The 22,790-nt window shown below is 51.6% G+C and overlaps 1 protein-coding gene across 3 annotated transcripts in view; it reads right to left on the bottom strand.

Annotated features, from left to right (window-relative positions):
- Window positions 1-374: 374 nt before the first annotated feature.
- Window positions 375-22,790, bottom strand: part of ACTN1 (actinin alpha 1) — a 99,727-nt gene continuing 77,311 nt past the window's right edge. Inside the window, exons 9-22 of one of the 3 annotated variants that reach the window (XM_072761811.1) lie at window positions 21,409-21,501; window positions 19,835-20,065; window positions 17,828-17,975; window positions 14,862-15,012; window positions 14,255-14,363; window positions 13,614-13,754; window positions 12,383-12,565; window positions 11,950-12,084; window positions 10,614-10,793; window positions 9,744-9,890; window positions 8,675-8,755; window positions 8,144-8,209; window positions 6,750-6,908; window positions 375-5,246 (exon numbers count right to left, since the gene is read on the bottom strand). In XM_072761811.1, coding sequence (XP_072617912.1) covers window positions 5,088-5,246; window positions 6,750-6,908; window positions 8,144-8,209; window positions 8,675-8,755; window positions 9,744-9,890; window positions 10,614-10,793; window positions 11,950-12,084; window positions 12,383-12,565; window positions 13,614-13,754; window positions 14,255-14,363; window positions 14,862-15,012; window positions 17,828-17,975; window positions 19,835-20,065; window positions 21,409-21,501 — 1,983 coding nt within the window. In that variant the 3' untranslated portion in view covers window positions 375-5,087. The remainder of the gene's footprint in view (window positions 5,247-6,749; window positions 6,909-8,143; window positions 8,210-8,674; window positions 8,756-9,743; window positions 9,891-10,613; window positions 10,794-11,949; window positions 12,085-12,382; window positions 12,566-13,613; window positions 13,755-14,254; window positions 14,364-14,861; window positions 15,013-17,827; window positions 17,976-19,834; window positions 20,066-21,408; window positions 21,502-22,790) is intronic. The other 2 variants (XM_072761813.1, XM_072761812.1) reach the window with 2 other exon arrangements.

Consider the following 22,790-nt stretch of genomic DNA (forward strand, 5'->3'; position numbering starts at 1 on the left):
AGGCCAAAGCCAATGAGCAAACCCCATTGCCTTGGCTGAGGCCATCATGTTACCTACCTCTAGGGAATGTCATTCTCTCCCAGAGTCTCTCTGCTAGATTCAGAATTGTAAAGCTGGAGCCTCTGGCCACTTTGTCGCCTCGGAGGGAGAGCCTATTTGAGAATGCAGTCAATCCCGAAAAAGCATGTCCTGGTGGCATTGTGTGAGTCCCTGCCCCAGGCACCTGGGAAGCCAGCATTACCTCTGGACACTTCAGTTATCCAAGTCTCTAAGGTGGGTCACTGACATCAAGGAAGCCGCCAGGCTTCCCAGAGGCCTGGACAACCGTGCAGGTGTTAGTTTCCTACGGCTGCTATGACAAATTACCACAAACATAGTGGCTTAAAACGGATTTATTATCTTATACAGGCATCTAGTTCAGAACTGCTGCAGGTTCTGTTCCAGACCACTGCAATAGAGCAAACATCACAATAAAGCAAGCCAAATGAAGTCTTTGGCTCCTTACTGCATATAAAATTATGTTTACACTTTACTGGAGCCTATTAAGCGTGCGATAACATTATGTCAAAAAAAAAGTGATGTACACACCTCAATTTTAAAATACTTTATTGACACAGAGACATGAAGTGAGCAAACGTTGTTGGAAAAATGGCGCCGATAGACTTGCTCAACTCAGGGTGGCCAGGAACCTTCAATTTGTAAAAAACACATGATCTGGGAAGTGCCATAAAACAAGGAATGCCTATGGTTCTGGAGGCCAAGTCAGAAACCCAAAGTCAGTCAGCAGGGCTGTATTTCTGGAAACTCTGGGGGAGAATCCGTCTCTTTGCCTGTCCTAGCTTCTACAGGCCATCCCCATTCCTCGGTTTATGGCCCTACAGTGCTCCAACCTTTACCTACATTACCTCTCCTTCTTGGACTTTGACACTCTGGCCTACCTCTTTATGAAGGCCCACCCAGATCACCCAGAATAATCTTCCCATCTCCAGATCCTTAATCACACCCGCAAAGTCCCATCTGCCATGTAAAATAACCTCATCACAGGCTCCGGGATTAGGACATGGACTGTGGGGACCACTATTCAGCCCACTACAGAGCTCAAAGACTTAAGAGGACTCTTCTTACTAGTATTTTCCTAGTCAGTCCTTTTCCCTGAAGAATAAAGTAGCTTAACAAAGCACAGTTAATTAAAAAAAAAAAAACTATATTAATACTGTTATCTATTGAATGCCTACCATGTGCCAGGCACAGAAGGAAAAAAACATTATTGACACCATGTGGAGAGGTTATTTGCCCAGCTGGGAAGCAACAGGGCACACCCGAGCCCACGTGTCTCCCTTGAAAGGCACTGATGTCCGAAGAGGTTGTATTTCTTCCCTCAGTGACAGGAAGGCAGGCCCTAGTCTAGGACTGGGTTGAGATGGGACACCTCAGAGGCACTCTGCACCCTGGACGCTACCCTTGGACACCCTCCATGCTGAGCAGCCTCACCCTTTGGCACAGAGAACTGACAAAGCCTCTGATCTCCTTACAACCTAAGGAAATCTTATCTGTTCTCAGTTCTGGTAACTCCCCCACCCTACTGACTGTACCCTTTGGGCACCGGTCCTGTATCCAGGGGACAGTTCTGAGCTGGCCCAATGAGAGGACACAGCGGACTCCTGAGACAGGCCTGGGATTTAGAATGGTTGTAGGATTTTACCAAAGGCTTGACAGGCTAGAGAAAGAAGAGCTATATTTATAGATTGGCCTTCCTCAGACTTGTCAACAAATTCCCTCCAAATGCATGTGTAGAGGCAGATAAAAATACAAAAGAAAAGTATGCCCTACATAGGCAAGAAAGAGATTTGATGAGTTCACCCCCCTGCTGCAAGGACAATCAACCACCACTACATCAGGGAAGAGAATTTCATCTTCCCAATCATTTAAAGCAAGTTGGAACTGTTTATGATGAAAAGTGGCCAACGGTGAGATAAAAAACATGACCGGCAAGGGAGTGAGGTGACAAGCTGCAGAAGAAGCGCCAAAGGAGGGGCCTGAGCTCAGGGACCCTGGTGACACAGCAAACAACGTTGGACTCTTAAGAGTCGATGCCATGAGTTCACCGGTGTCTTGAGTGAAATCTAGAAGTGGATGATCACCTCTTCTTGTGTCCTAGTTTGGAATCTCCACGTGATGTATGTCCTAATTCTCAACCTGCCACCCTGAAAACCTAGCAATGAGTGACAGCAGGACTTGATGTCACCTATGTAGAAAGAAGTACACGGATGAAGTAAATCTAATTCTCAGTATGAAGATTCCAGCAGTTTTGTACTCATGACAACCTGTGGATTAATTTAAGGAGCTTGAACACACAAGCAAACCCAGCATATATTCGCGTTGGGGTTTTTATCTGGAATGCGGAATTGAAATTAGATGCATGATTTTCATTTTGGAGGTATAAGAGAATTGTTAATAAACAGCTTTGAACTGCTCCAGAGAACTTGATTTACATTTATAATACTCCAATTGCTTTGTGCTGAGCAAGAATTTGCTGCTTCAATTTGAATTTGCCTCAAATGGGAGTCTGATGTACTGGAAAGAATTATTAAAATCTGCAAATATGTTTAAAATAGTTACAGGAATTATTTAAACGGGGAGATTTAAATAGGGTTGTTTGGGGGAGTGGTTAACTGTTACATGTATGAATGATTAGGGCAAGCAAGAGTGTTTTTATTTTTACAGAAAAAATGACATTGTCAATATAATAAGACATATGTGATGACCTAAAATGCTTAAGAAATAGATTTTTAAATTTTTACCTCTTTAATAGATTGAATTTTTAAAGTAACTATAGCCATTTGCACACATACAAGCACACTTGAATACTGAAAATATCCAATCAGGGTATTTCTCTAAAGAATGGGCTCAATAAGCACACTTTCATTCAAATGAACCTCAACAATTCTTTTCTAAAGTGAGCAGTGAAAAAGTCGATTGATCATACCTCTAGAAACTGCGTTGGGGACACCTGAGTGGCTCAGTGATTGAGTGTCTGCCTTTGGCTCAGTGTGTGATCCTGGGGTCCTGGGATGGAGTCCTTCATCGGGCTCCCTGCACGGAGCCTGCTTCTCCCTCTGTCTGTCTCTGCCTCTCTCTCTGTGTCTCTCATGAATAAATAAATAAAATCTTAAAAACAACTGTGGGATGGTAAAGAGCTTGTACCTTGTACCCAGGAAACTTTCTGGCTGGAACAATTTCTCCCTCTCCTCAACTCTTATAGCACTGTGCCCTTGGTTGGACTCATCTGTAAATAGCTAAAATAGGGCATCTTGTGTATTAGCCTCTCTCAAAAGGACTTTGACCCTGAGACCAGGCTCTGGCCTTGTTCCACAGCTGATGGACACTGAGCATTCACTGGACATTTTTTACCAGACAGTGGTAAAACCAGTGTCATTTCCCAAAGCAAATGCCAACCTCTACCTCCATGTCCTTACTTCTGAACAGTCCTCTTGCCTCTTTCCCTGGACAAGTGAGTATTCTAGAATGTTCTAAGATTCTAGGAGCTCTGTATTACTGCATTGGCTTTCCCTTTTTTTAAGAAAAAGATTTTATTTGAGAGAGAGAATACAAGGTGGGGGGAGGGGCAGAGGGAGAGGGAGAAGCAAGCTCCCTATTTGGGAAGCCTGATGCAGGGCTGTATCCCAGGACCCTGAGATCATGACCCGAGCTGAAGGTAGACGCTTAACTGACTGAACCACCCAGGCTGAACCACCCCAACTGCAGAATATTTTGAATAGCAAAGGCCGAGGGGACTCTTACTGAGACAGTTCAGTGTGTTCCCCTGTAGCAAAAATAAAAGGAAGGAGGGCACACAGATGTCACCGAGCTGTCCAATGCCAGAGAAAACAAAAGCAGGGCTTATCATTAGAGTCCCTTCCTTACACATCCATGACCTCATCTTCAACTCATAGGAGCCTTCTGAGGAAATCACCTTTTCTTGTTTAAAATACTGATAGCAGGGCAGCCCCGGGGGCTCAGCAGTTTAGCACCTGCCTTTGGCCCAAGGCCTGGTCCTGGAGACCCGGGATCGAGTCCCACGTCAGGCTCCCTGCATGGAGCCTGCTTCTTCCTCTGCCTGTGTCTCTGCCTCTCTCTCTCTCTCTCTCTCATGAATAAATAATTTTTTAAAAGTCTTAAAAAAAAAGTAGATAGCAAGGTGTATGAGGGATGAATGCGCCAGGGTCAAAAGCCTTTTAGGGTTGGGTACAGGTGCCCCATATCATCCTTGACCCCACGCACACTTCTGGAAAACGGTAAGCAAGGAGCAAGGCAAGAGCCATCATGGGAGTGCTGTTGCTTTAATATGGTGTGTGACAAGCAATATCAAAGTTATCCACACTCTCCACCATTTCTAATAGGTAATATTAAAACTAAAGGGGAAAAAAGTGTGTGCTAACCATACCTCTGGACTTAAAAATGAGAAGATAAGACACATAAATTCTCTTCCTTAAAAAACAGCCATTTCAAAAGATTTTCTTTAATATCATAAAATATTTTCATGGACAAGTGAGCTAGCAAACACACATGCACCAATGTGCCTTCTGACAAGATCCCCCCTGACCCCCACCCTCCCACCCCCACATCAAGGTGGACATGAGATTGGAGAAATGAATACAGCAGATGATACAGAGAGAGAAAAAAAATCGATAAAAAGTACGGAATACAACATTGTGCTTGGTTATTTTCCTATGTTACAACAAAACAAAACGTTTCGGTGCAAACAGTTAATTTTTCCTCTTTTCCATTTAAGTCTGGTGGAGAAAAAAATACTTTTTCTATAATAAAATATGTGGTTTTTTTGGTTTTTGTTTTTGTTTTTGTTTTTTTTTACTTTTTTTAACATAACTTTTTTTTTTCTTTTTTGCAGAAAATAATTTTGTAAACTGTCACTTGGCGGGCGGGGAGGCTCAATGCCACGTGGGGTCCCAGCTGGTGCCCGGCTGGAGGCTGAGCGAGGAGACCTAACCCGGGCGGGAGAGGGGGGCAGCGGGGGGCGCAGGGCGGGGGGCGCACAGCGGGCAATGAGGGCGCTGGCCGGGGGCAGGTTAGAGGTCGCTCTCGCCGTACAGCGCCGTGGAGAAGGACATGTAGTCCAGAGCACCCGGCACGGCGTCGGGGCCCGAGTAGGGGGCCATCCGCGCGATGCAGTACTCGGCCTGGTCGGGGGGCAGCTCTCGGCGCAGCTCGTCCACGGTGATGTAGTTCTGCGGAGAGAGCGCAGGGTGGCCGCGGCCACCATCGGGTCACTGGAGGCAGCGGTACCCCAACCCGACCCCGTCCCCTCCCTTCTGCTTCTGGTTAGAGAGGGGTGTGCGCACACACATCCACAGGTGTATCACGTACGCACGTGTTTAGGAGGCAGACACACGCACACCTACACATGTGTGTATTTACAAAATATACATTCATTTTAAATCTCTGTTTGCCATGTCCATACATATGCTGGCCTGCTTCTGAGCAGTGCTAACAGTGCCAGGTGCTAACTGCACCTCTAATTTCATGTATGACTCTAGTCTGCAGTAGCCACGGACTAAAGCAACACCAGCAGGTACTCTGGTGAAACATAGTGGGACCCCGCACCAGCTCAAGCGAGCGCTCTGGAGGTCGTGTAATTTCAGCAAAGACGGTGAGCATCCAAGTGGGACATCACCAGGCAGACAGCTGTGTCAACCATGTTTATAAGATGTGGGCCTGCCCCCACCTGGCCTCGCTCCCAGTCCCAGTCTCTGCTTGCCCATGGCAGGTCTACTGGGGGGTTGCTTATTTTGGGAGTTTTAGGCTTCAGAAGGGCTCAATCGGAGGCTCTGACCCACAGGGTGGCCCCCAACCCCATGGCCTACCTCTGCCAGAGTCCCCTAGGAACCGGTGGGACTCTGGCAGAGTCCCAAGTCTCAAGAAGGTGGGGTTGCCCTCAGGTCACTCCAAAAGTCAGGCAACTAGGCTCCTTTCTAAGGGCCTCCGAGACCCAGAGTCAGGTCAAGCAGGTGGCTTCTGAGGGTCATTCTCGCTCCAAGGGCTAGGGCTCTACTAGGGTGTCCTTTAACTTAAATCAGACCTTTAGAAACATCCATAGGTTGTCTTTTTCCCTTATAGATCGACACATTTCAGAAATTAATGCTCCCCACTGGCTTTTGCTTTTTATTAACTGAATCTTTTCAGTCTGAAGGAAGGATGGCATAAGGATCACCCTATGGATTTTGCACAAAGGAAATATGGCCTCTAGACATCCCCCGCTTGGCCAGTTTCCCCCGGTGTTCCCACTTTCCCATGGCCAGGCAGGGCTTTGCGGGGAACTTGGGAAATTGGGAAACTGAACTGACTGCAGCTCCAGGTCGACAAATGAGAGACATGCTTCCCTCCTGCTCCCCGCCATCCTTCCACGCCGGTGCCCAGAGTGATGTAAGGGTGAAGTCTGAGTTCTCCGATCGCCCTTCCATCACTAGGGTACATACCCACTCCCCTCTACCCAGCTCTACTCTCATCACTCCATCCCATGAGTGAAAGAGTCCCGCACCCTGGCTGGAGTCCCCTTTAAGCTCATATTGTGTCCTAACACCTTAGCTGATCCTAAAGCATTACAAAAATCGATAGAGGTGGACAGCCGTGGGAGGCCCAGTGGGAGGAAGGGGCCACAGTGAGGGGAAGATCTGACCTCCCCTCCAGATCCAAGTAGCCCCTGCACAGTGCCCACACCATGGTAGACCCACCTTGTCCCCAGCCAGGATCTTGAAGGAGGCCATGACTTGGTCGGCTGTGTCTGTGTCGGCCGTCTCCCGAGACATAAAGTCGATGAAGGCCTGGAACGTCACTACCCCCAGGCGGTTGGGATCCACAATGCTCATGATGCGGGCAAATTCTGCCTCTCCCTGGAGAGAAGAGCCAACCCAGGCCTGTCATCCTCTCAGCCACAGCCTGCTGGGAATCTCTCATATTCATACCTGAAGCCCCTGGGGCTCAGAGTAGCCTGAGGCTGTTAGGGGGAGCACAGCAGCCCCCTGACCTAGCCTGGGCTGTCCTGAGGGCATCACAGGGACAAGACACCCAAGAATGAAGACTTAGTTCAGGCCTCCCAGCCCCACTCACAGGATCCCTCAGGAGCAGAGTGACAATGCTGACCACAGCTATCATGGCTGCCAGCACACAGCACGTACTGGTGCAAGAGGCGCTCTTCCAACTGCTGCATGTGTGTTTCATTTCATTTCACCCTCCCCACCACCATATGACGCAAGTCATTATTATTTCCATTAGGTTTCCAGATAATAAACCTGAGGCCCAGACAGGCTTGGTGACTCATTCAAGGTCACACAGCCAGTAGGCAATAGAGTTGGGATTTAAACTTGGATGGTCTGGCTCCAAGGCCTGTGTCCTCCCTACCACACTGTACTCCCTGTGTGTCAGACACATGTGCGGCACCCATGCAAGTTCCTTTATTTAACCCTGACCACAGTCCTGTAGGGTTTCCCTCACCTCATCCCAGTCCCCAAGCTGGGGGTGGCAGGGCTAGGACCTACTCCTGGGTTCACTGTGTCTAGAGCCTGTGCCCTTGCCCTGCCCTTGGCAGCCCATAAGCTCTGCATTTTGCACTATGGCCCAGGAGTTGCCTGGCTGCCCAGCTCAGGCCCCTGCTCTGCTCTGCTTAGAAGGCCTGCCTGAGGGAAGACAACTGAGAAGGTTGTGAAGGCCAAGGGGTGACAGGTGGGGCTGGAGCCACCACCAGGGCAGAGGCAGAAATCTCTGTGCTTCATAAAAGATGGAAGTAGAGTCAAACCCGACCCAGGAAGTCCAAACCACCAGTCCTTACTGTTAGCCTTGGAGCCAGCCCTGCTATCCACCACGTCAGTGAAAAAGCCCATCTCCACAGTAAGTACCAAAAAATACGCCAGCAGAGACCAAGGTGAGAAGGCCAGACCTCTGGGACACACACAGGCCACGAGGCTGGGCCCCGCCTTCGGGGCGTCATCTTCCCACAGACCAGAATCTTGAGGCCCCTCCAGGGAGAGCAGCCCCTAGCCTGAGAGCTTCCAGCCTGCCCTGGCCTGGACTTGGCCTCTCTGGCCAGCTGGCTGGCCCTCGTCAGAACAGAGGGTGGGGTTTACATTACCATGTTGTAACCCATGGAGATAAGGCAGGCGCGGAAATCATCCGTGTCCATCATGCCTGTCTTCTTCTGTGGGGGCAGTGGCACCAAGACACAGGAGGGTCAGAGGCAGGAGGAGGAAGGGCCAGCCCAGGGCCAGAAGACAGGGCACAGAAGGCCGGAAGGGGAAGTCGAAGTGTATGGTTGGGGGGTTAGGAAGGGAGAAGAAACACAGGAGACACATCCACAGGGAGGAGAGAGGAGGGAGATGCAGAAGTCCGTCCACAGGATGGAGAGTGACGAGGAGAGAGGGAGGTGGGCCCCGAGCAGGTTCCCACGAAAGACGATCGAGGGCAGAAGTCAGAGGTTGAAGCAGTGGGAAGACATGGGCCCCGACATGGGCCCAGTGGGGACAGTGGGAGAGGATGAGCCCCAAGGCCCACAGGAAAGGGGAGACAGGGAGATCCAGACAGAGAGAGAAAAGAAAAAGGAGAAACGCGTTATTTCTCGCCCCGGATGCCACCCCTGAGCGTGCTCCATGCAGGAGGCAAGTACCTGGGGGTCGTTGCCAATATCATAACCCAAGCTGATGAGGCAGGCTTTGAACTCCTCGGGACCCAGCGTGCCGGAGTGATCCTGAGGCCGCCGTGCGCCAGGCAGCGAGCCATGCGGTGCCAGGGAGGTGGAGGCCGTGAGGGGAGGGGGGTGGGCCATGCCCCGGGTGGAGGGTGGTGTGTGTGGGGAGACACAGGGACAAAGGCATGCGGATGGAGAGGGTGGAGGGTGGAAAGGGCAGGGGAGGAGGGGAAATAAAAGTGCACACGGTTAGACACACAGACGTGGTCCAGAGGGTGCCCTCTCCCTGGCACACACAGCCCTGCTCCGGGAAGCAGGCCAGAAGGGAGCATGGTGAGCCATGAGGGTGAGAAGCTCCCCCAGAAGTGCCCAGCCCACCCCAGCCCCAATGCCCTGACCCGGCTTTCCAAGAGGGCTTCACCCACCCAGGAGGCTGGAGGACGGTGAAGCAGGCAGGGGTGGTGGGCAGCACCTAACCCCATGCTCCTACCCCTCTGGCTACCCAGAAGCCCCAAGGCACTGGGAGGACAGCCCATGTAAAGCCCAGCCTGTCCCAGAGCTAGAATGAAATCCCAGGACTAACACCACCGATGTCCCCATGGAGTCTCCCAAAGGCTGCTGGGGGGTGGGGGTAGGGGAGGGAGGCTCTGCTCCTCTGCCCTGAGGCAAAGGCAAGCATTAGTTCCCAAAGCGAGGGGACAGCAGGCCTGCCCTTGAGGCTATGGTAGCCTTGCTCCCAAGGGCCAACTCCTCAGACAGGAAAGCAAGTGCCAGGGGCCAAAGATCCTCGCTCCCCTCACTACATGAGTTCTTGCTCCAGAAAAGCAGGGAAATTCACAGGACACCAGGACAGGCTTCCTAAGGCCAGTTGTGAGGTGCGAAGAGTCAGAGCAGGATAATAGCACTTCCCGCTCTTCCTCCTCCTCTGCCTCCTCCTCCCTTGCCCAGGAACTGGCCCAGCACGCTGCCCATCTCCTGGGTAGTGCCCCCCAGGGCTTTGGGGCAGGGGCCAGGGACTGCCCCAAGTGTAGGGGGAGGGGGCTCTCACCCGGTCAAAGTGGTTGAAGGAGGCCCGAAATTCATTCATCTGCTCCTGGCTGATGCCCTTGGCATCTCGGGTCAGGATCTGATTCTCCACTTCGTTGATGGTCCTGGCGATGGTGGTAAGGAGCTGCTCCCAGCCCACACGGATGTGCTGGGGATGGTGGTGATTGAGGAGCCTGTCAGCCAGGGGCCCCAGGCCTGGGCCTAGGCTGTTCCTGGCTATTCCTCCCCCAACTATTGAAATGGCCTAAGCAATCAGAGCCGGACTTCATCCAGATTGACAGCATCACCAGGACAAGGACAACACATCAGGACAGAGGACCCAGATGATGAAAGGGGAAGCATGGGCAGAGCGGTGGCCTCTGCCTGAGACAGCAGAGACCAAAACTGACAGCATGGGCCAGGTCAGGAAGTAAGCCAAGTTTGGTAGGCGGAAGGATTAAAGAATGAAGTTTGTGTAAGTCCCTGTATATCCCACTCTAGAGCCACACACACAAGCCTTCATGACCCAAATAATTCACCACTTGGAAAGCAGGTGCCTCAGTCAGTGCTTGGAGGCCACCTGCATTGAATTGCCAGGATGCTTGTTAAAAATTTAGATTCCTCAGCCCCATCCCAGACCTAGTGAATCAAATTCTGGAGATGGAGTCTGAAAATCTGCATTCTCAAGACAAGCTCCCTGGGAGAGTCAGAAGGAACTGAAGACCCAGAGCTCCAGGGGTGAGGAGCAGTGAGTAGCTCCTCATTCCCAAGTGAGAGTTTGTCCTCCTATGACCACTTTCCTTAGAAGATGAATAAGTCCCAGTCCAGGGGATAGAGAACAGAAGGGGATCTGGAGCTCCCTTCCTGGAGAAGCAAGGTGGGTGCCACCCACCTCCATGGTGTAGTTGGTGTGCTTGTTGTCAAAGATGAGTGCCTCCTGGATGAGCTGGTGGTCACCCTCGAGCTGGTCGATCTTGGGCTTATAGTTGACGATGCTCTTCTCGTACTGTCGCAGGTGGCTGAGCTGGTCCTCCAGCGTCCCGTGCATCTCAATGGAGATCCGCCCTATCTCCTGCTCACCCAGAAGGAAGCTCTTGTCAGACTGCCCCACTCTGTCCCTGGGGTAGGGGCTGGGGCACCCAGGTCATTGGTCAGCCCCTCAGAGGCTTCTCATTTCCCATCCCAGCACCAGGAAACCCATCACTGGTAATTAGTCGAGAACAAGCAGGGATACACCTTGGTGTGGAAACAGCATCATAGAGGGTATCATAGAGGCATTGTTACACCTCTCGGGTACCTGTCAACCTCAGAAAGGGGCTGCATGTTCAGTTCCTAACCGAAATGTTCACTCCTCTGCTTGCCATTCTAACTCCCAGTGTGAGCCTGTTCCCAACTATCACCCATCCCGGGGACTCTCTCTCTGCCCACGGAGCCAGCTTCCTTGCAGCCTCAGAACACCTGACTTGCCTCCTCCGTGGTCATGCACCTGCTGTCCTGCTCCTAGGGTACCTGCCTCAGCCTGCTAAATCCTACATGGCCCATGGGCCAGGCCTCTCAGCACCGCTTCTGTCTATACCTCATCCATGTAAACAAAACTTGCTTGTAAAAGCCCTTTCTGTGCACTTGATTGGACCCAGCAGATATTTCCTGAGCACCTACTATGCACCATGTGCTAAGCAGGTGGGGTGGGTGTGAGAGACACACGAATATGAACTGGACATAGTCTCTGCCCTCAGGGAGCTTAGAGGGACACCATGCTCTAACCCAAGCAGTGCCCCTTCCCTCATCTACAGCACCCCAATACCCGGCCCAACAGTTCAACAAAAAATTCCATGCTTGCCCAAAGCTCAGTTCTTTCTGGAAAGATCATTCTCTTTGACAAAGCTCTCTGCTCGGGAGGAAGGGAGACCTGGTCAACTAGCCAAATGAGCCAAAGGATAAATAAGCTAGTCATTTCCCCAGGCACTCATCCTTCTGTGGGACTTTCTCATGTGGCTCTTCAGTGACATCTGGGTGTGGGTCTTTGCTCCCAAACCAGAGATTGGGATCAATCCACTGGCCTAGTCTACAGGCTACACACCCTCTGTAGAGCAGCAGACCAATTGTGGGCTTAGGATTGGCATTCCTCCCTGGGTCCTGCCTAGGAGGAGACAGGGCAAGCCTGATGGGCTGGGATGGTGCTGGGAAGGGGTGGAAGCCCCATCCCCGCCTCCAGTATTGGGACCCACCTCCATCTTGGTCTGAATCCAGGGCCCGATGACATTGGCCTGGGCTGCAAACTGCTTACGTAGCCTCTCATTGTGCTGTTGGCGAGCGTGCTCCTCCGTCAGGGCCTGGTCCCTCCGTGGCACCAACTGCCGCACCTGGGGTGGGAACAATCATGGGCCATTGGGGATGGGCCAGCCACCTGCCCCATACTTCAGATGAGGAAATGGAGGAGCCACGAAGGGAAGGAGCCAGTCAGTACTAGAACAGGAGTCAACAAGTTGACCTGTTCCAGAAATTCCATCATTCCTTAACTTGACAGATGAGTGCTAACCATGTGATAATGAAAAAAATAGAATCAATGAAAATCAATAAAAATCAACCAAAAAAAGGACAAAATCCCTGCCCTTATAAAACTCACAATGGCAGCCAATGCCCCCCAGCCCTTGGACTCACGTGGTCCCATTTGCCATTGATCTCCTGAGGAGTGATGGTTGTGTAGGGGTTGGTGCCTGCCATGTTGACGTGGTAGGTCTGGACAATCTTGGACACCTCGTTGTGGATACCTAGGATGGCCAGGCGCTCCTTGTCAGCATCAGGGAGGGTGGCCTTAAACTGCTCATGGGCTGTGGTCAGTCCCTGGAGGCAAGAGAAGTACAGTGACTAGTGTCTCCTGTGGGCAAGATGAACTAAGGGAAACCTACAGGTCCCAGGATAGAGGTGGGCAGAAGGGCCACTGAGGCTTGGCCCCATACCAGCTAGGAGATCCAGAGGCATCAACCAAGGATGCTCATGGCTGAGAACCAGGTGAGTGGGGCTGGCCATGGGGAGGTGAGGGCAGAGCCATCAAAGCAACAGATTCATGGTTAGGGCTGGTGAAGTCAGGAGCAACTACCCTAGAGTGTGCACTACCCCACAGTCAGGTCAAGGACAGGGGTGCCCCGTGTTTCCTCCCCAGGTAACCTCCCACAACCTAGGCTTCCTTTACAAAATCTTTTAAATCTAATCCCCTGTAGCCGTATAAAAGAATAAGGAAGCTGTTTATTGCTATGCAATGAGATCCAAAACATTAAGTTAAAAAGAAAGGTTTAGAATTAAAGGTTAGAATACAGTATATAATAAAAAATGCTTTTTGTCTTAAAAAGGAGTATGGGGAGGGCAGCCCCAGTGGCTCAGTGATTTAGCGCCACCTTCAGCCCAGGGCATGATCCTGGAGACCCGGGATTGAGTCCCTGCATGGAGCCTGCTTCTCCCTCTGCCTGTGTCTTTGCCTCCCTCCCTCCCTCCCTCTCTCTCTCTTTATCTCTCTCTCTGTCTCTCATGAATAAATAAAATCCTAAAAAAAATAAAAAGGGGTATGGGGAAGAAGGCATTAATAAGTAAATATATTTGCTTGCATATGCAGAGACTATGTGGGCATACTGCTACCCTCTAGGGAGGGCCCTAGGGTTGGAGGGAGAATTTATGGCATATCCTTTTTATCTTCTAGATTTTATACCATCTGTATATATTACCTAATCAGAATAAATAAAATGTAATTCTTTTGATGTATAAAATCTTTAGATGCTCCCCCCATCCCTCTATCCTCTCTCTACACAACAGTCCTGCCAGAGTGAGGTTTGCAGGGCAAGGTTTCCACAGGTGCCTGGGGAAGTCGGCCTCCACTGGTGTGGGGTTTGCAGCACACCTGGATCTCCTCAATGGTGTGCACGATGAAGGTGTCCTGTAGATCTTCCATGGCCCCCTCCATCCAGTTGTTGAAAGGTGCAGCCCGCTTAGCATACTCCAAGTACAGCTGGTCAATGGTCTCCAGCAATTTCTCTGTCCGCTGGGAGTGACAGTTGAGGGGAAGGGGTGGACAGGGAGGTATTCAGCAGAGTCATATCTAAAATCACTACTCCCTGTCCACCCCCCAGAGACTCCAAGGTCCTCCCAGCCAGCCTCAAGGGGTCTAAGTCTAGAAGCACTAGACTAAGTTCTCTGAGACACTGGTTCTTAATATAGGGTCTATGGACCATCCCACATTGGGATCACCCAGCCTGACCCCCATCTGATCTGTAGAATAGGAAAATTCTCAAATGGCTGGGGTTGCACTGCAAAGTATACTAAACCAGGGGGATGAGGTATGGTTAGGGCCAGAGACAAGGCATCTCCATCAATGCAATGCCCAATGCAGCGCCAGAGTGAACCCTCAACAGTCAGTCCAGAGCAGTTCCAGGGAACACAGTGGAGCCTTTTGGCCCAAAGCAAAGGGAATCACAAAGCAGGAAGAGGCAGGCACGCAAAGCTGCTAGAGGCAGGTCTCCCATCTCCCTCAGGGGCCCTCACCTCTAGAGCTTCCCTCCGCTTCTGGGTTAGCGCTCCCAGATTGTCCCACTGGTCACAAATCTTTTGGCACCGGGCATTGACACTGGGTGAGTCGTAATAGTCCAGCTCACTACAAGGGAAGAGACAGGAAGAATCAGGTGACCCGGGCAGGCTACCTGCATGGCCTACTCTCCTCTCCCTGGGTCTGGGGATGTGAGTGGTACACGGAGGCTGGGCGTGCTCCCTTCATTAAGACCTTCCAGGTGCCCCTCCCACCCCTAACTCCTTGGCTTTCAGAATATTGCTGGGCCAGTTCTAAGGGCCCCTGCCACACCTCAGCTGGAGGCGATGCCAGTCTTGACCTCAGTGCCCAATGGCAGCAAGCCACTGAGAACTAGCAAGAGCTATGGGCAAACCTGGTCATCCTCTGGTCCTGTGCTAGTTACAGGTGACTGGATGCCCTCAACAGTAGGGTCACGGGCTCACTCTCCATCTGGGGGGACACTCATAATCTTCTGCATTGACGCCCTTCCCACCCAAGTGTCCACTGTACCCATCACCCTCCTCACTCTTCATAGCCACACCCCACTTCCCACCACTGCCCCAACCCTTGCCAGGCCATGCCTACTTGAGCTCCTGTGCAATGGCGGCAATCTGCTCCACACGGTCCTGGTGGGCGGCCAGGTCACTCTCAAAGGCCTCGTGCTTCTTGAGCAGGGCCTTGATCTCCGAGAGAGTGGCAGTCTCATAATCCTTCTGCCGTAGCATAGCCTCTTTGCCTGGATTTGGAGAGGGGGTACAAGGCTGAGCAGAAGCTAGAGGCCCCATGTTCTTGGCCCCAGGAGCCCCATTTCTGGGGGTACGTCCCCAGATGTCCATCCTACAGCAATCAATCATCTGCAGTTTGAGAAAGCATCCACTGTGAGGCTGGCTCAGGGAAGTTACTACTTTCTATGGAACATGTGTAGGGCCATGAGGAGTAGTTACATACAAAGGCTATGCAGGACTAAGCCCTGTGGCATAGCCAGGAAAAAACAAGCCAGGCACCGCAGGGGTACCCCATCTTTTAGAGTTTCTCCAGCTACTGTTGCTAGCTCCCAGCAGCCCTGCAGGGACTGCTCCCCTTAATTACTCTCAGGATGGGGTCAGCATGTCCAGTGCACTCTACACCTGATCCATCAGTGGCCATGACCTCCTCTGACTGATAGGGGCACTGCCCTCTCTTTAGGAGCAAGGCTTGCATTTCTTGGATTGCAGTTTCCCAGGAGGAAATGGGATGAGGAATGAACCTCCTGGGACTACTGATATATGAATGTCTGCCAGCTGTCTTATGAAGCACCTGGTACAGGACAGGGGCTGCCCTGGCTCTGCCCACATGTGCACCCTCCACATCTGGGCCTGTCAGGGATGCTCAGCCCTGCTCAGGCTCTGGAGGCAGAAAGACTGCACCCAATGTGGCCTTTCTTTCCTTCCCTCTACTTTCTTTTTTTTTTCTTTTTTAAAGATTTTATTTTATTTATTCATGAGAGACACACAAAGAGAGAGAGGCAGAGATACAAGCAGAGGGAGAAGCAGGCTCCATGTAAGGAGCCCAATGTGGGACTCAATCCCGGAACTCCAGGATCATGCCCTGAGTGGAAGGCAGACTCTCAACCACTGAGCCACCCAGGCATTCCTTTCTTTTCTTTTCTCTTTTCTTTTCTTTTCTTCTTTTTTCTTTTCTTTCTTTTTTTTTTTTTAAGGATTTCATTTTTAAGTCATCTCTACGCCCAAGGCAAGGCTCAAACTCACAACCCCAAGATCAAGAGTCTTCTGACAGAGCCAGTTGGGCACCCCTCTACTTTTTTTTCCTTTAGGTCAGAATATTAATATGACAGGTTTAGGAGGAAAAAGTTATAGATGAGCCTATTTATCAACTCCTTTCCAGTCTTTCCTTGTACGGCTGCTGTGTTAAAACCAGAAGATATATGTAAGTTGTGTTTCCTGCTTTTCAAACATTCAGCAGCACATCATCAGAGTCTCTTCTCTGGCTCCAGATTTCAAGTGTGCCTCCCCCGGAGGCTGAGTCACCACTGGCATGACCACTTGCCACCCTCCTGTCGGGTGTTCAGGCCTCTCCGCTTCTGCTGTTAGAGAGGGTCTCACAGCGAATATCTCTAGATGTGTGATTTCCCCACATTTAAGATGAATGCTTTAGACAGTCTCAAGAATTCCTGGGTCAGCAGGCAACAACACTGTTAGGCATACATAGCCAGATTGCTTTGCCCAGAGGCTGTGCCAGCGATGACTACCAGCATGTCAGCAATGCTCATGTCCTAGCTGGTGGCTTGCTGGCTAATGGGGCCAGTCCCTGCTCTGCACTTTCCTGTGAGCTGTGCCTTGGCCCCAGAGAGGCCATGATAGAAGCACATGGGTGAACTGGGGCAATCTCCACTTCCACTCTGCACCGTGCACACCTAGATACGGAATTTCATACATGTGCAATGGGCTGGGTAGCAGCGACCTCTCATCATTGTGTCCTCATGGCATGGAGCTGAACCGGCCCCCTCAGGCTGAGTCAAGCCCACTTCCATCCCCTACCAAGCCATACTGCTCCCAAGTGGCCACAGGGTATAGCTGTCCCTAACTATCTCCAGCCTAGGATCTGAAGAGCACAATGGAGGCTAATGGGGGAGTGTGGAGACATTGCATCCATCCGCCAGGAGGGTCTGCCCGAGGCTCCAGCCGAAGTGGCTGGAGGACCCCAGCAGACGAGCAGTGTGGATCCCACTCCAGCCCTTGCCCGGGTTCTGAGGAAAAGACTATCAGGAAGAGGGAAGGCAGTGGAGCAAAAATCCTCAGAGCTCCCATTCACGGAGTGTGTTCTACGTGCTGGGCACTCAGTGAAGCATGAAATGCACTTATCATATTTACTCCTACAACAACCCTATGAGGAGGTATGCCCAGTTGAACAGTGTCCCCTTGAAACTCATGCCAACCCAGAACTTCAGAATCTGACCTTATTTGAAAATAGGGTCTTTATAGATGCAATGAGTTAAAATGAGATCATATAAGACTAGGGAGGGCCCCAAATCCAAAGACTGGAGTTTTTACGAGAAAAAGAAGGAGAGGGCACCCAGGTGGCTCAATCGGTTAAGGTCTCCCTACGCTCAAGTCATGATCCTGGTGTCCTGGGATCGAGCCCGTTGGGCTCCCTGCTCAGTGGGGATCTGCTTCTCCCTCTCCCTCTGCCCCCTGCCCTGCTCGTGCTCTCTCTCTAATAAATAAAATCTTTAAAACAAAGAAACAAAAAAACTAACAGTGAATTACACACACATAGCACTGTCATGTGCCAGGAATCCTTCTCAACACTTCGGATGTACTCATTCATTCCATTCTCATAAACCCAGCAAGTTGGCTCTGTGATCATCCCCACTTTACAGACGAGGAAGCAGAGATGACCAAAAGGCTAATGAACTTGTCTAATGACAAGGAACTAGTAAGAGACAAAGCAAAACAAAGAGCAGGAGAGAAAGGAGCTGTGTGGCTGGCGGTCCAGCTGGCAGAGCACGAAAGCGGAACCCCCGGGGCGGCAGGCGGCTGGGCTGGCCTTACCGTCCGTCCAGGCCTCGTGGATGGAAGCCTTCTGCCGGAACTTCTCTGCCAGGTGGTCGAGCCGCTCCAGCCTCCGGATCTCATTCAGCAGCCACTCCTCGTAGCCTTTCTCAGCCTGCTCTAGACAGCCCCAGGCATTGTTGATGTCCTGAAGGGATGGGAAGCACAGGGTCAGCCCCTCCTGGCCCCCGAGGCCCCCCACAACTGCCCTGTGCCTTCTAGAAGAAGCCCCTTCCCCATCTCAGCCATACACTGGTGTTCCCTGAGCTTCTGGACACCAGCCTCCTGGGCAGGGAGTGAGGCCCAAGTCCACATGGGCCACCCGGCTACAGGGCTTTGGGCGTGTGCCCCTCTGTGGCCCAGGATTCCAACCAATCACAGAGGATGTAGGATCAGCCAGGGGAAAAGAGCAACTAACGAACAAGGCAGGCAGGCATGGGAGCCTCCCAGGCTCCCCCACATTTCTGGATCTGCTCTCGGGCTCTGGGCAGTAGCCTGGAGCCTGCAGGGACCCTGGTCTGGGCAAGCTGGCCAAGCACCTGAGAGAGCGACAGCTGCTAAGCACAAACCCAAGGCCCTTTAGACAGGAAGCCACCCACAGGGTCACTCCTGCAATTAGCATAGGGCGCGTGCTGGGCAGATATGGGCTGAACTGGCTGGCCTGTGTGCCACCCGGGGGCCCCAGGGACAGGCTGCCTCCACCCAGAGTAGGGGGTGCTTCTAACTCACAGAGCACCCGCCGGGTAGCGGGGCTCTAGCCACCTAAGACCTGCTGTTTCAGCCTGGAATCTATAAAAAGACTACAATTTTCCAAAGTGCATACACAACAGGGCCTGTTTCCTCTCCTCCAGGGTCCCCCAGGATCCTGCCTCCTTCCAACGCTGTCTGCCTGCTTTGCCCATTCCCTGCCCTTCCCACCTTATATGCCCACACCTCATACTTCTCATTCACTTTGGTGAATTTTTAAATTTTCTTTTGCATGTTTCTCTGGCTCACAACATTTCTCCCCAAGTCTGAGGGTAAGGTAAGGGGGAAGGAGAAACAACATAAGTAAACTAAATTTAACAACTTGGAAAGCCATTCACAATATAATTTTAGCTTTTTTAAGCAGCTTATTAAATAAAACATGCTTTAGGATTTCCTTAAAAATTATATTTATGTAGACTAAAAGAATCTTTTCTAAAAAGCTTTTTTTTTTAAGTAGACTCCATGCCCAGCATGGAGCCCAACACACAGCCTGAACTCACAACCCTGAGACCAAGGCCTGAGTGGAGATTAAGAGTTGGATGCCCAAACAACTAAGCCACCCAAGGCATCCGGTAAAAAACATTTTTAAGTTTATATTGGCAGTTAAGATTATGAGTAATTTCTATTTTCTGTATCTTGCTTATTTGTATCTTTGAAATACCCTACCACTCTCCAAAATCCCTTACTTGCCTAAGATAACACATTTTTAAAAAGTGCTTTTAAAAGATTCTACAGCAGTAAAAATTATCCTAATTGCTACTGAATTGTGGCCTGTTTGGTTCAATATGTCAAGAGGCATTTTGAGGGACATCTGGGTGGTTCAGTGCTTGAGCATCTGCCTTTGGCTCAGGGCGTGATCCTGGGGTCCTGGGATTGAGTCCCACATTGGGCTCCCCGCATGGAGCCTGCTTCTCCCTCTGTGTCTCTCCCTCTCTCCCTCTCTGTGTCACTATGAATAAACAAATAAAATCTTAAAAAAAAAAAAAAAAAAAAAAAGAGGCATTTTGTTTGCAAAGATGATTTTCAGAGGGGTAGGGGAGTAGGCGGTGCTAGAGGTCCAGATGGGAGTCTGGCAGGGTGAGTCTGGCCTAGAATAGTTGGGGCGGGGGGTGCTTGAGCCTGGGGGGCAATCTGGAAGGGAGAAACGATCTCCGGAGCAGTGTAGCAGACGGAGAAGACACGTCCCGCCCTGAGCAGGAGCAGCCCAGGGGCTGGAGGCAGTCCAGCGGGGCTGTGGGGGCCTGGGCTCCCGGCGCTCACCGAGACCATCCTGCCCTCGGAGGGCATGAAGGCGGGCCTGTTGCTGAGGCGCAGCTTGGTCTGCAGCGTGTTGAAGTTGATCTCCAGCTGGCACTTCTCCTGCACCTTGGGCGGCTTGTGCAGGCGCCGGTAGTCCCGGAAGTCCTCCAGCTTCTGCTGCATGGCATGCATGGTGTTCTCTGGCGCCCGGTTCTCCAGCCATGGGATGGTGCGGCGGATCCACTCCAACAGCTGGAGGAGGGGAGGGCGGCAAGGGTGTTCCCCTCTCCTCCTGATGGCCTTTTGGCCCTTCCCCCCCCCCAGGGGAGCTGGCAGAGGTCTGTCCCCGCAGCACACACTGTCCCAACTACCACTCCCTGGCTGCGAGGCCAGGTTCCAGGGTGTTCCCTCTTAGAATCACAGGCTTCATGCAGCCTGGCCATCAGCCTCCTCTCTGTCAGTGGAAGTTGTTAACTCAACCTCCCTGCTCTGTCTGCTGGGGGCAGAACCGCAGACCTGCTAGGAAGTCAGCTCGACCAGGAGACCCGAGCTCTGGTTCCAGCTCTACCACCTGGCTGGGCCTCTGTGTCCTTGTCTGTACCAGGGAGGGGGTTAACAGTTGTTTCCTGAGGCTCTTGTCACCTGGCCATCTAGAATTCTAGAATGAGGATCTCGGACTCAGAAAGGAAGTGGCTGGCTTCTGGGGGCACAGGCAGGGAATAGCCTGGATGAAGGGATGACAGTGGAGAAGCTGGAGGAGGAGTGTTGGTGGTCACAGGAAATAAAATGAGCGCCTATAGGGTGTCAGCTTGTCCCCCAGATTAACTCACTGGGATGATGACAGGAACCCCAGGGGGTCATATGCTGTGATCTTCCCCTAGGTTGCAGAGGGGTGACTGAGGCACCATGAGGTTATGTGACCTGCCAAAGTGACAAGCTGGAATGGCAGAGCAGGGATTAAACCTGGTACCTGGGTTCTTACTATGCTGGATGGCAGATCCACCAAGAGGCCGGGCTGAGCTGTTCAGAAGACTGAATTCTTTTAAGGAAGAAGCAAGTAGAGCCTTAACCCAAATATAGTCAGTGGCAAAACAGCAAACCCAGCCCTGTGTCCTGTCCCCTGGGTGGGCCCAGCTGCTAAGCTAGCTTGAGCCAGCCCAGGTCCATCTCCAGTTCCTATCATCTCAGAACCAGGTGTCCTCCTTTTCTAGCCCAACCAACTCACAGAACAACAGTGTACCAGGCTAGAAAGGCCCCTCAGAGGTCTTGGCTTAGTTCTTACTTGACAAGTGAAAAAAACCAAGACCCAGACAGGTGATGAGTTTGCCAGGCTCACTGTTGGTTGGTGAGAAAAAAAGCCAGAGACTCGGCCCTCTGGGGCCCAGAGATCGGCCCTGTCTCTGCCTTCTAGGAGAGCCAGAGAGGAGCCAAAGCTGCCCTGGACTTGCTGTGCTGGGACCAAGGACTATGCCCAGCCTCAGACTGCACCCCAGGGATGGGTTTGGAGGTACAGGTTCTGGGGGCTCCCACTTCCCCCAGGGTGGGGTAGGAGAGCCTTGCTGGAGCCAGGCCAGGAGAACCCAGGAGGTACCCACATCGCTGGCCAGCTTCTCATAGTCTTCCATGAGCTGCTCGTTCTCCTGGTTGACGGCCAGCACCTTGCAGATGCGATTGGCTGCTGTCTCCGCCTGGCAACAAGAAAGGGGGGGTGGTGGTCACGGTCAGCCCAAGACAGCAGGAGCTGCCACCCCTGCAGCTCCAGGTGGCAGGAAGGCAGCTTCCAAGGTTTCGAATCCACATCTTCCTTGTCAGCCTCTGCCAGCCCATGCTGGGTCCCAAGGATCAAGTGAGCTCAAAGAGAGATCTTGGTGGCTGAACTCAGGGCCCCTGGAGAAGGATCTGAGCTTGAGGCCAACCATGCATGTTGGGAAGACACTAACGTGATGACTGATATAATCAAAATGGTCAGCTCAAGTGAAGAGGTGAGCCTAGAACCCAAAGTGCAGGCCCTGGGATTCCCAAGGCTCATGCTCTCGGGCTGGATTTGCCAGGATCTTGGGAGATACAGAAATTCAAAGCTGGGAGTCTAGAATAAGGTGCAGAAGGGCCTCTCGGGATCCCTACAGAATCTGCTCCTAGCTCAAAGCCCAAAGAACATCACAGAAGATTCAGGGACCCTCTATGGCATAAAGTGCAAGACTTTAAGGATCAACCAAACACGGGCAGAATGTGCAGGAAGCACAGGCGGGAAAGCTAAGCACAGGTGTGTGCTGAGTGAGAGCTAGGCTAGCAGACGCTGGACATGGGTCCTGGGGACGAGAAATGAAAGGGGACTGACTCAGATGCAAAGGCCTGGAAACTCCAGGGAATATCGCCTTCTCAGGCCATGGAGGGTGCTGTGGAATCAACACCAGCAAGGGCCAGACAGTCCTATATCACCTGCCACTCCGGTGATTTTTAAATTCATCTGTTCACATAATGACCCAACTCCCAGGGGAAGGGAACTCAAAGCCTTTTTGGGGTCCTGGGATAGAAAGACAGCCTAGGGATGGGAGCAGATAATGCCGATGAACAAACATATGAATCCTGGGGCTCTAGAGAAGGGTGACCCTGTAGATATCAAGGGCTTAAGGGATAGAAAGATGGGACCTCACAACTGGTCAATGAACAAGACAAAATCTTATTGCTGCAAGATAAACAGAGGCTAGGCATAAGGGAGAACTTCCTGAGAATGAAGGTGCTTTGAACTGAAAAGAAGTAATTCAGATGTAAATGTTTTCTCTTTGCAGAACTTTCCAAATAGGACACACGCCCACTGAATCGTGTGACTGGGAGTGACTGCTGGGATGTGTGTGTGAGGGGACAGAATGAGCATAAAGGTCCTTTCAGGCTCAAAGTCAAGAGATTGCACCCTCCAGGGCAAGACGTCAGAGTAAGGCCTCCACCAGGTCCAACTGTGGGATTGGCCAGAGGGCCT

Source organism: Vulpes vulpes, chromosome 6 (assembly GCF_048418805.1).
Source record: "Vulpes vulpes isolate BD-2025 chromosome 6, VulVul3, whole genome shotgun sequence".
In the NCBI taxonomy this organism is placed as follows: Eukaryota; Metazoa; Chordata; class Mammalia; order Carnivora; family Canidae; genus Vulpes; species Vulpes vulpes.